The sequence below is a fragment of the Amborella trichopoda genome, chromosome 13 (assembly GCF_054954075.1).
Source record: "Amborella trichopoda isolate Santa Cruz 75 chromosome 13, AtrichopodaSantaCruz75HAP2 v2.0, whole genome shotgun sequence".
Taxonomy (NCBI): Eukaryota; Viridiplantae; Streptophyta; class Magnoliopsida; order Amborellales; family Amborellaceae; genus Amborella; species Amborella trichopoda.
In genome coordinates this window covers 38,534,786-38,547,011 of record NC_142348.1, presented here as the reverse complement: position 1 = coordinate 38,547,011, position 12,226 = coordinate 38,534,786, and the positions used below count along the sequence as shown (strand labels likewise).

The 12,226-nt window shown below is 34.0% G+C and overlaps 1 protein-coding gene and 1 long non-coding RNA gene across 2 annotated transcripts; one reads left to right on the top strand and one right to left on the bottom strand.

Moving 5' to 3' along the window:
• The first annotated feature begins 4,989 nt into the window (after positions 1-4,989).
• On the top strand, positions 4,990-7,396 carry LOC18446402 (L-type lectin-domain containing receptor kinase IX.1). The gene has a single exon (XM_006856519.3). The coding sequence runs from the start codon at positions 5,058-5,060 to the stop codon at positions 7,104-7,106; it is 2,049 nt and encodes a 682-aa protein (XP_006856581.1). The 5' UTR covers positions 4,990-5,057; the 3' UTR covers positions 7,107-7,396.
• Positions 7,397-8,159: 763 nt separating this feature from the next.
• Positions 8,160-9,134, bottom strand: LOC148779204 (uncharacterized). The gene is made up of 2 exons (XR_016047638.1): positions 9,056-9,134; positions 8,160-8,806 (listed from the first exon to the last, which is right to left on the bottom strand). It is a non-coding gene; the product is annotated as an uncharacterized LOC148779204 (long non-coding RNA).
• Positions 9,135-12,226: the final 3,092 nt, after the last annotated feature.

Genomic DNA, 12,226 nt, shown 5'->3' with positions numbered 1-12,226 from the left:
AAAGTATTTTAAAATTTTAGAGAAATAAATTATATCAAATTTTCGAAAGTGAAATTACTCAAAAAAATTTGGAAATAGAAATTATCACAAAGTTTTTAGAAAGAGAAAGTATCTCAAATTTCAAGTTTTAGAGAGAGAAAATATCTTAAAACTTTAGAGAGAGAAACTATCTTAAAACTTTAGAGAGAGAAACTACCTAAAAATTTATAAATTATCTCAAATTTTAAGTTTTAGAAAAAGAGAGAGAGAGTATCTTGGAAATTTAGAGAAAAAAACTATATCAAATTTTAGAAAGATAAATTACCTACAAAATTTTAGAGACAAAATATCTCAAAATTTTTAGAAAGAAAAATTTTTAAGTTTTAAGAGAGAAACTCTATCAAAATTTAGAGAGAGAAACAACCTAAAATTTTTGAGAGAGAGAAACTATCTCAAAATTTATAAAAAAAAGATGTTATATCTAATTTCTAGTTTTAGAGAGAGAGTATTTTAAAATTTTAAAGGGTAAAATTCGGTCTAATTTAAAAGAATAAAAAAATTTAAATTTTTTTTAAAAGAACTATCTCAACATTTTTAGAGTGAAAAACTACTTCGAATTGCGAATGTCGATAAGTTTGCTTCGCTTCCGGTGAAGCACCCAAAGTCTTTGGGTTTTGCCTCACCCAACCACGCACCAAAGTCTTTGGGTTTTGTCTCACCAACTAAGCGAACCGAAGAGGAGTTTTCTTTGTACGTTCGTATTAAAACTTTCCACATGAGTGCCTTGCATGCAAAGAATTACAAAAGGGCAAAATCACCAAACCTACTTTGACACGTATAAAGTTTAAACTGTAAAAAAAAAAAAAAAAAAGGTACAAGTCATATCATTTTTACTTAATTTTACATGTTTAAAAAGTCAAAAAAAAAAAAAAATATTGATATTTTAAATTTGAAAAAATAATTTAAAGGGTGTCGTTTCTATAAAGTTGTAACTTTAAACAATCCAATAAAAGCGTATATTAAAATTTTATCATAACATATAATTTTGTTGTCAAAAAATCTGAATATGATCTTAAAATTTATTTTCATACCTAATTAGAAAATTTTAAATTTCAAAAATGGTTAAAATCAAGTAGATCTATAAATAGATGAAAATCTTGAAAATAGACAGTCTAGATAATGTGTTGTAAGATACACTATTTTCGGGATTCAAATTTTTTTTCTTTTTCATATTCATAGATCTCGATGTCGAGATGACTGATTAGAGGGCTTTTTCAACATTAAAACAACATTTCCGAAAGATTTTTGAGGTGCATATGTGATTCTACATTTAAGGTTGCAACCTTATATAAACTTTTCCCTAGTTTAAATACTTTCTAATTTTTATTATCATGCTCCTAACTCCAAAGGAATTAAAAATTGTGCGCGGTTTATATAGAGCGGCTATAAGCAATCGAAGTAAAGCGCACCTTCAAATAATGTCGAGAAATATGGTTTTAATATTGGAAATATTTGAGATAGCCTTAAAAAAAAAAAAATGTTTTCATCTTTAATTATAAAGTTTAAAGCTTTAAAAAAAATGTAGATTAAGCAGATCTATGAAAACTTCAAATCTTAAAAATTAATGGTCCAAAAATGCGTTAAAATATGCACTATTTCCAAAACTTGAAATCTATTTTTCTCCCAAGTCCATACATCTTGATGACGAGATGATGAATTTGAGGATATTTGGGCATCAGAACAACCTCTTGTAGCAAAATGTTTTTAGGTGAGCTCTAATTTGATTGTTTAGAGCCTAGGCTTTACATAAATTTTTTTCTTAAAAAATTAAATTTAAAATTAAAATTGAAAATATTAAAACAATCATTTTATTTATTATTGAGTGTAGTAATAAATTTATATAAATATATAAAAATAAATAACCGAAGCCTTCTCCCGAATATCAAATTGCTTCATTTTTCAGACCAAACCGTAGCAGGCTCCGAAACGAAAATGAAAACATTTCAAATTGAAAGTATTTTTCATGTAAATATCTTCCGGTCAAACTTTCACGTGTACCAAACGACCCCTATTAGCAAACCAGGTTATAGAGAAAGGTCATCCAAACATGAGATTTGCATAACCTAGATACCATTCAAAGAGGTCCAAACAAATCTTGTTTAAGTAATCAAGTTTTAACATAATCAAGATTTGACATAATAAGGTTTTGATTCAAACCTGGGCTGGTTAACTCAATGAGCCAAACAGCCCTTAGGGGCTATCAAATCTCCTAAGTCCTAATAAAATGTTTGAACCGCAGGACCACACTTTTCATTAACCAAACAAGACGTTATTACAATGACAACTAATGCAGGAATTTGGGTATCCTAAATTGTTTTAAAAACATTTTACAAATTGTTTCCTAAGTATGCTCTTAACAAAGTGGTTGAGCTGTAGGACCTCACTTTTCATTAACCAAAAGAAAAGTCATTATGACGATTACTAAATAGGGAATAATATAAGGAATTTGGGTGTCTTAAATTGTTTTTAATAACATTTTACAAATTGTTTTGAATGGATCAACCGACTTCCACGTTGTTTTGAAATTTGACTTTTTGTGAGTTATGACGTATTGAGTGTTCTTTCGTTTACGAAATTATTGAAGTTGACTGCGTGTTTCAGAATACAAAGGCAACAGATAACGGAGTCGTTGGCGGCTGCCATGTTTGCCTTTTACTAGGGTAACAACCGTTACAGCAGGAAAAATGGTGTTTAAGAAAAACGATAGAAATATATGGAACGTTATAATATTTATTGGAAAATTGTTCCCAGCGGTGGGAAGAGCATTTCTACATTTGCGATCCTAGAGAGACAAAGCAGCGTTGTTAAAGATGGATCCAAATTGGTGGTCCATCTAAAAACAATTGAAACTAATGGTCCATATGTTTTCTTAATAGAATATTATTTCTAATTGTTTAAACTTTTTTTATATTTGTTCTATATTCATGATCTTCATGTTAGAGATTACATGTCTTTAAAAATAATTCCAAAAATCCATCTCAAACGTAGATTTTTAAGGTCACTCATATCTACGAACTCATAGAAACCGTATCCATTTTTTTATTAAAAAATGGTTTCATAATACAAATGAGCAGTCATTCCTTTTTATATTTTGAAAATAATGCCTATTATTTCCATTATTTTTTATTTTCAAGAATTATTTTTTTGAAAATTTATTATATAAGGTTTACTCTTAAAATGTAGATTTAAGGTGCACATCTAAAATCCTTCGAAAAAAGTTGTTTTGATGTTGGAAAAATATTTAATTGATCATCGAAAAAAGTTGTTTTGATGTTGGAAAAATATTTAATTGATCATCTCAACATTGAGATGTATAGATCTAGGGGAAAAAAAGATTTCAATTCTTGAAAACAGTAAATCTTGCAACACATTTTCTAGATGGTCCATTTACAAAGATTTTGATAAATATATAAACATGCTTGATTTGAACTATTTTTAGAGTTTAAAATTTTATAATAAGAGACAAAACTAGATGCATGCACCATCCTAAGAATTTCGCCACCAAAAGCATCTTATGACAAAGTTTGGGGGTGCGCCTCAATTTGATTGTTTAAGGTTGCGACCTTATTATTTTAGTGCTATAAAATTGTAGAATTAAGGTGCACCTCAAAAATTCATCGGGAAATGCCTTTTTATTGAAAAACCCTTTAATTGATATGAAAACTCTCTAATTGATCATCTTGACATCGAGATGTATGAATATGAAAAAAATAAAAATAAAAAAGATTTCAAGTTCCAAAACTAGTGCATCTTCCAACACATTATCGGGACTGTCCATTTTCAAGATTTTCATATGTTTATAGATCTACTTGATTTGAAGCATATATTTTACAAAAACAATTATTTCATGCGGGCTAGATCGCATGAAACAATATGCGGTCTTGATGTATAAATGTGGTCCATCTAAAAACAATTGTAACTAACGGTCCAAATGTTTTCTTAATATAATTATTATTTCTAGTTTTAAAATCTTTTTGTTTTTTCATATTCATGATTCATGATCTCTATATTAAAGATTATATATTCTCTAAAAATTAGGATAAAATTATATTTAAAAAATATATTTATTGCCAAGCCCGTATTTCAACATGTATGGGTTTGGCCTGTGTCTATTTTATCATTAGAGATAAAAATAGATTTTCAAGCAATTCGAAGATTTTTTTTTGCCAAAATTATTTGTTATAATAATATTTAGAGATGCCCCTTAATTTGGTTGTTTGAGGTTGCAACCTTATACAAATCACACCCTAAACTGAAACCAATAACATATCCACGTGGACATTTTATGCTGCCACTTTTTGGTAAAAACAGACCCTTGCTTCCCCATATGGACACTTTCTAGCCCCCTTCAATTACTTTTTTTTAAAGAAATTTGTTGACCGCATTTCTACAATATGATATAAAGCATTTACCTTAAAGATAGATGCAAATAAGTGGTTCATCTAAAAACAATTATAACTAACGGTTTAAATGTTTTTTTAATATAATTATTGTTTCTAATTTTCAAAATCTATTTTTTTTTTGTTTGCATAATTATGATCTACATGTTAAAGATTTATATATCCTCTAAAAATTAAGGTCGAATTATATTACTTATTGTCAAGCCCGAATTTCTTCCAAACGTAGGTTGGTCGCATAGAAACCGTGCCCCTTGTAGTAATATTGTAACGGCCGTAAGCGATATAACGGGTGTTATCTTCCAATTATTTAAGAACAGTAAAGCCCCCCCCCCCCCCCCCCCCCCCCCCCCCCCTTGCTATATGCAATTATTTCTTACTGCAAAAATTACAATCCACCATTGACCCACTTGGCCAAGGTGGGCTGCCCCATTCAAACAAAATCCTCAAACGAAAACACGGCATTTGACCTCGCAAAACACTCGTACTTCTTCAAACGCTAAACCAAGTCACAATATATCAATTTTTTAAAATTTTTGAATGGGATATGTACACCTATATTTATGTTCAAAAACCATCCATCTTCAACTCCTTTCAACTACTCCATCTAAACTAAGATCAATGGCCCTCTGCAACTCATCTCCTCCTCTGTTTCTGTTCCTTCATCTTTTTCTTCTTCTTCATCTTTCTTCACTCACCCACTCTGTGAATTTCAACTTCTCTTCATTCAACCAAAGCACTCCTGACATTCGATATGTTGGTGATGCCTTCTCGAATGGAAACGGCCTCCAAGTTACACGAAATGAAAGAGGGGACAACTTAACCAACAGTGTTGGACGTGCCTTCTACGAATTCCCGATTCGATTGTGGGACTCTAACACGGGAGCTGTAGCCGATTTCACCTCTCACTTCCAGTTTGTCATTAATGCCTTCAATGAATCTCTCTATGGTGATGGGCTTGCTTTCATCCTCGCAGCCAATTTGGACATCCCAAGTGATTCTAGAGGTGGGAACCTCGGTCTCTATGATACAGCGGTAAGAACTAACAGCTCCTCTAACCCTGTTGTTGCTGTTGAATTCGACAGTTTAAAAAATGACTGGGACCCTAACGATAATCATGTTGGGATCAACGTCAATTCGATTGAGTCGGTGGCTAATGTGTCTTGGAATAGTAGCATCAGAGATGGGCGAAGGGCTAATGCGTGGGTAACTTACAATGGTACAACTAAGCGTCTGTCTGTCTTTCTTACTTATGTTAACAATCCTACCTTCAGAGGGAATTCTAGTCTTTCTCATGAAGTCGACTTGTCGAAGGTTCTACCGGAATGTGTTAACATAGGATTCTCGGCGGCCACTGGAAATCTCGTTGAAGTTCATACCGTCTTTTCCTGGGAGTTCAGCTCAAGTTTGGGTTCATGCGACGAAGGGAAGGTAGCAGGTGATAAAAGATGGGTGATATGGTTTGTTTTATGTCTTGTATTTTTCATGGTCGGGATGTTAGTCCTGATTATGGTAGTTTGGAGGAGGAGGGTGAAGAAGAAACTGAGAGAAAGGGGAGATATGGAGGAGGACGAGGAATCCATGGATGAAGATTTCGAAAGGGGCAATGGGCCTCGGAGGTTTAAATACAAAGAACTCGTCTCTGCAACCAATGGCTTTAACGAAGAGGGGAAGCTTGGAGAAGGGGGGTTTGGAGGGGTTTACATGGGACTATTGACTGATACCAATGAAGCAGTAGCTGTAAAGAGGGTCTCCAGTGGATCTAAACAAGGGAAAAAGGAGTTTGTCTCTGAGGTGACAATTATAAGCCGGTTGAGACATAGGAACCTGGTTCAACTCATTGGGTGGTGTCACTACAGAGCAGAATTGCTCCTTGTTTATGAGTTCATGCCTAATGGTAGCCTTGATCAATATCTCTTTGGGAAGAAAACTGAGCTCACATGGGACTTAAGGTACAAGGTCGCCATGGGGTTGGCCTCTTCCATGTTATATCTTCATGAGGAATGGGAGCAATGCGTAGTTCATCGAGATATTAAATCGAGCAATATAATGTTGGACACCAATTTCAATGCTAAACTTGGGGATTTTGGGCTAGCCAGACTAGTGGACCATGATCAACCCTCACAAACAACTGTGATTGCTGGGACCATGGGCTACTTAGCTCCTGAATGTGTCACCACTGGGAAGGCTAGCAGAGAGTCCGATGTCTATAGCTTTGGTGTCGTAGCACTCGAGATTTGTTGTGGAAGACGCGCCATTGAACCATTAGCAAAGGCTTCTAGGGTTAGGTTGGTAGAGTGGGTGTGGGAATGTTATGGTGAAGGAAGGCTACTAGACTGTGTGGATGAGAAATTGTTCAGTGATTTTGACAAAAGGCAAATTGAATGTCTCATGGTTGTTGGGCTATGGTGCGCACACCCTGATCCAACTCCAAGGCCATCTATAAGACAAGTCATACAAGTGCTCAATTTTGATGTAGCAATGCCATTACTTCCATCAAAGATGCCTGTGCCCATGTACTTTGCACCTCCGATGAACCTATTGACGTTCTCATATACGACTTCGAGTAATATCACAGACAGCCATATTGACTCTACCACCACCACCACAACTTCAAGATCTACCATGTCCTCTTCAACTTCACCCAAGTACCTCTTGGAATTGCGATAGGATGGCTGCCATCAAGTTGTTCCCTTGGTCTTTTTTCTTTTATCATTTTTTTTATTTGTAAGTTTTTCAATTCTATTTTTTGTTGCTCAAAGGAATCAATCAGAAAAGCTCGAACAAGAGGAAAATCTCTCCAAAATTTGCTATACTAGAGGGGAGGACGTGTTATTTGAATTGGTATTGTAGCTTCATATGGTTGTTAGGCTTGGAGCTTTTTGGAACTGTGTGATAACAGAGGGATTGATTCCTAGTGTATATTAATGTCTTATGTGAAACAAAATGGCATTTTTACTTGGGCTTGGTCCTTTGGATATTCCTATTGTGAATCCATTAAATCTCATCGCAGAATTTCCTATAATGAGCACCACAGAAGAATGTTCATTATATAATTTACCAGTGTGAATATTGATCTATCATTATAATTAAAGTCTTATCCCAACTATTCGTCTGTGAATCTTGATTTATAATTAGCAAAATAACTTGTTTGTTTCCACACCACCAACGACTGCCATCTGTTGAAAAACAATCCTTGAGGCCCGTTTCAAAATAGTATAGACTTCTATCAAGCATGATGCAATAATGAACATATTTCTCTGGTGCTCATAATAGGACACACCTCTATAAAATTTAATTGATTCACCATAGAATATATTATTGCTCAATACTCTCATAAAACACGACAGAAGTAGCAGCTCCTTAATCGATACATAACAAATAATAAATAGAAGACCTTGAAGAAGCATAAATGATTGAGAGAAGATGTTGAAGTTAGATAATCTTAACACAAATTGATGCGAATATAACAGAATGTTTTACACTCAAAATATGTTACGACATATTAGACAAATCATGAAGAAGTTCTAGAAACTCATGCCCTTTTATAGAAAAACAAACCGAAACAAGCTCGCATTAGCTCGTGAATTTGGGATTCTAGAACTCCATAAGCCCATGAAGCTGAACCCCAATTGTCTACCTCTTGATTACACCCACTACTGGGGCGTCCAATTATCCGATGTGTACTTAGATAGAAGCAACCTCCTTAAGTTTATTTCAAAATAATTGAAAATCCAAGTTCCATTAATTTCCAAATCTGCAAGAATGCCGGGATTATTACATCAAAATGGTCTTTGAGACCTTACGATGATCCGGACAGAAATAAAGAAGAGAAGAAGGTGAAAATCCTAAAGGCTACGACCTTATTTTGGATCGTTGCCAACATTCAGAGCAACAAAGTAAAAAAGCAAAACAAAAGTGAAAAACTCTGTTTAAGTGGATGAAGAGCTCGAAGCCCTCTTCTTATGGAAGCACAGTTTTTACAAGCCTCCTTAAGTTCCTCTCTGAGATGCGCGATCTCTCCATCCTCAGCAGGAAGCTCGGTATCCCTTGAAGCAATCATGTAGTCTTTAAGATCGAGTTAGCTTTCAAGAAGCTCTATGGACCTTATTTTGCCTAGAAAATGATCTTTAATAGTGGTAAGACTTTCAGTCTGCTTGTTTGCAAAGTTAAGGAGATAGTCTAAGATGTCGTCGTTCTTGCGATCCACATATCCCCATCCATTAGACGAAGAAAATGATGACGATGACGAAGCATAAGAAGATGAAGATGGTGATGAATGAGGCTTACAAGCGGTACAAGCGAAAATTTTATACTTTGAGAAGGACTAAGCCTCCAAATCAGAATCATTAATGATAATAGTACGCTTCCTGGAAGACATGAAGGCAAAGCTCAATAATGAAGGTTGGAGATAAAGGTGCTTAAAGTAAAAGATTAAGGGAGTTGAGAACACAAGGATAAAGATCAAGGTATGGCCTTAAGGCCATTTTATAGAGATGCAGAGAACTTTCCAAACCAAGAAACAAACTTATTCAAGAAATAGGAAAGTTTTCAATCAATTCGAGAGAGAAAGACTCCTGCACCACATACTGCGGCGCAATAGCCTTTCAAACACTTACACATCTTGCAGCTCAGAAACCCACACCACACCGGATCACGTGGAAAATTCTCCCCAACGCACTGGTGGTGCTTCAATGTGATTTGGAGTTCCCATTGGCAAGTTATGACCAGTAAAATGTGCTGAATTTTCCATCTTTCCCTCATTTTCAACAGAATTACTTTTCTATTCTGTCCTATATTGAGAACCACTCCAGTCACTTTCCAAGAATCTTTCATAATTTAGAAAAAAAAAAAATCTAAATCATGCCATTTTTCCATCCAATTTCAAATGGATTTCCCCATTTTAACAAAATAGGGATAATTTTCAAAATAAAAGATTTCCCTCCGTTTAGGAACTTCTAGAAACTCTCCCCACACCATTTCTTCTGAAAATGATCCCTTCTTTCCAGCATAAAAAAAAAAAAAAGGAAGAAAAGGAATTTACCTTTGCAAAATAAATTTTCATCTTTAAAATTTTCAAATTACCCCTCGTGTCATTCAAAAATCCAATAATTCTCCCAAAAATAAATTATTTTCAAAGATAAAATCTTCTTAATTTAGATATTCTATCTCCAAGTCAAAAGTCTTCAAAATAATTCTAAAAAATACCATTCAACTTCCATTCCTTTTTAAAATTGTTCAAAGTCTCTCAAAATTCATTCCAATGCTCAGCGGTCGCACGAGCCTAAACTGTAGGACCGACATAAAATTTTCCTTTCAAAATATTTCAAATGCTCTGCAGTCGCAGCAGCTTAAACTGTGTGACATTTTATGTTATTTCAATCCTATTTTCAAGATTCTCATTTTCCAAAAATTTCTCCAAGCTCCATGGTCTCAAAAACCTAAAATGCTTGACCATGTATTTGCAAAATTTCTCCATATTTTTTATTTCCAATAAATTTCAGATGCACCATGGTCACAAGAGCTTAAATTGCATGACCGTTACATCCCACTTCAATTCCATTCGCAAATTTCATTTTCAAAAGTTTTTAAATGCTCCATGGTCGCACGAGCTTAAACTGCGCGACCATTTCGCTTCAACTCATCTCTTTTCAATCTCATTTTCAAAAACTGCATTTTCAAAACTTCTCGTGCCCCGTAGTTTCAAGGGCCTAAATTGCTTACCACCCTAAAAAATCGTTTCAAGTCGGCTTCATGCATGAGCGTTAATTGTTTTTCAAAACAAGTTGAAAAACGTCTGGTCCCAAATGTACATGATATTTTTGACATATTTGTATTAAAGAAGGTGCCTCTCACAACTTGATCCCGTCGGTACTTCAAATGTATAAATGACTTTTGGGGGCAAAAATGACCCCCTGATATGAGAAAAAACAATTAAAAATAGCAAAAAAATAATAACATTAGACATTAAGGGAAAAAATATAAAACCTAATAAAAACTAATGAAATATACCAAGAGGCGGACTCGATTTCGGGCCAAACCATAGTGTTTGGGATCTCAAATCTCCTCTTTTACAACCTCTATAAACTTAAAAAAGATTGGGGTTGAATATCATTTAATATCGTGACCATTCGAGGATTTAAAAAAAAAAAAATTTGACCTCTCAAAATCTCTTAAAATCTAGTTTTTTTTAAAGTTATTTCGCTCTCTAAAGTTCACTAAATTTGTTTTGGGGGCAAGAATGACCGGCTGAACCCTTATCCCCCTTTTCAAGGGGGTAAAATGTCATTTTTTGCCCCCACTCAAAAACAAATTTCTGCCAAAGCCCAACCTGTCGCCTAGGCAGGCGCCTAGTTCCGCCTTGTTAACTGCCTAATCAGTCGCCTAACCTGCTAGATGGCCGCTTAGTTCTAGCGTCTAATTAGTCCCGCCTTAAGAACACCTAGGTATTTTTTAAAATAGCCGCCTAGGAAGTCAAGCAACTGACATTTTGAAACACTTAATATATGGTAAGTTTGCCCAAAACGCGAGAATTTTTATATAGAAGTTGAGTTTCGAAACACATGAATTTCAAATTTTTAAAGAGAAACATCTCATTGTTCAAGAGGCTATATCTCGAGATCTTGATATCGGATCGTCACAATTATGGGTCTGTTGTGACCATGCTTTTGAGGGCTTCGATTTGATATAGAAATTTCAGCGGCTCACTTGATCTAGATTAGACGGCCAGATAGGGGGAGTATATATCTTCTATGTTGTAGGGGAAGTATAAAAACCTTTCCTTAAATTCTCACTACCTTTGCTACTTTTTGCAAAAAAAGTTTTACTTTTCTCCAATAATTCTATGAAATTTAACGTAGTCGTTGACCTCACTCATTAGGGCGGGCAACAGGCTGGGCCTGGGCCAACCGGGCTCTCACCCTACCCCCAACCCTATTCCCCTGAGGATCAAGCTCGGCCCAAGGCAAGGCCAAGTCAGTTAAAATTTAAAAAAACAAAGCAATATATATATATATTATATATATATATATATATATATATATATATATATATATATATATATATATATATATATATATATATATATGGGATATTCTAAACTTCACAACCCTTCAAATTACAAAGGTTCAAGATAGAGCGAGTTGTGAATGGTGGATTTATTAATTTTATAATTTCTTTTTTAAAAAAAGTTACTTTTATAGGGAAATTTTGTAAATATTACTACAAGAAAAAATATGCTTTTGTCATTTCCATAAGAGGTAAAATTAAAATTTTAACTAAAGGACAATGACACTCTACAAATAAAGTTCTAGGGTACTAACTTTCAAAATAACATTGTACTTTTATGAAAATTTCAAATTTGTTTTTGTTTAATGATAAAGTTACCTATTTAAATAATTTTTTAATAAAAAAGTAATGATTGTTTTGATAAATACACTCATCACAACCCCTTCTAACTTGAACCTTTGTATTTTGAGGGGTTGTTAACTCTAGAAAAACCATATATATATATAAAAGGGAAAAGATGAGATTAACCCACTAGCTCATATAAACATATGAGCCCAACTTCCCAAATTGAATTTGGGCTGATTTGACGATCACAGATGTTTGGTAGTGTTTGAATTTTAGTTTTTTTCTACAAATCCAAATCACTTAAAAGTTTAGGCGTGTATTCATAAAAAATAGGTGTATCTTCGAAAACTATCAAAAAAATATTTTACGTGAAATAAATTGACCAAAATACCCCTGAAATGTTTCGGGGGGTATTTTAGTCTTTTTTTATGAATATT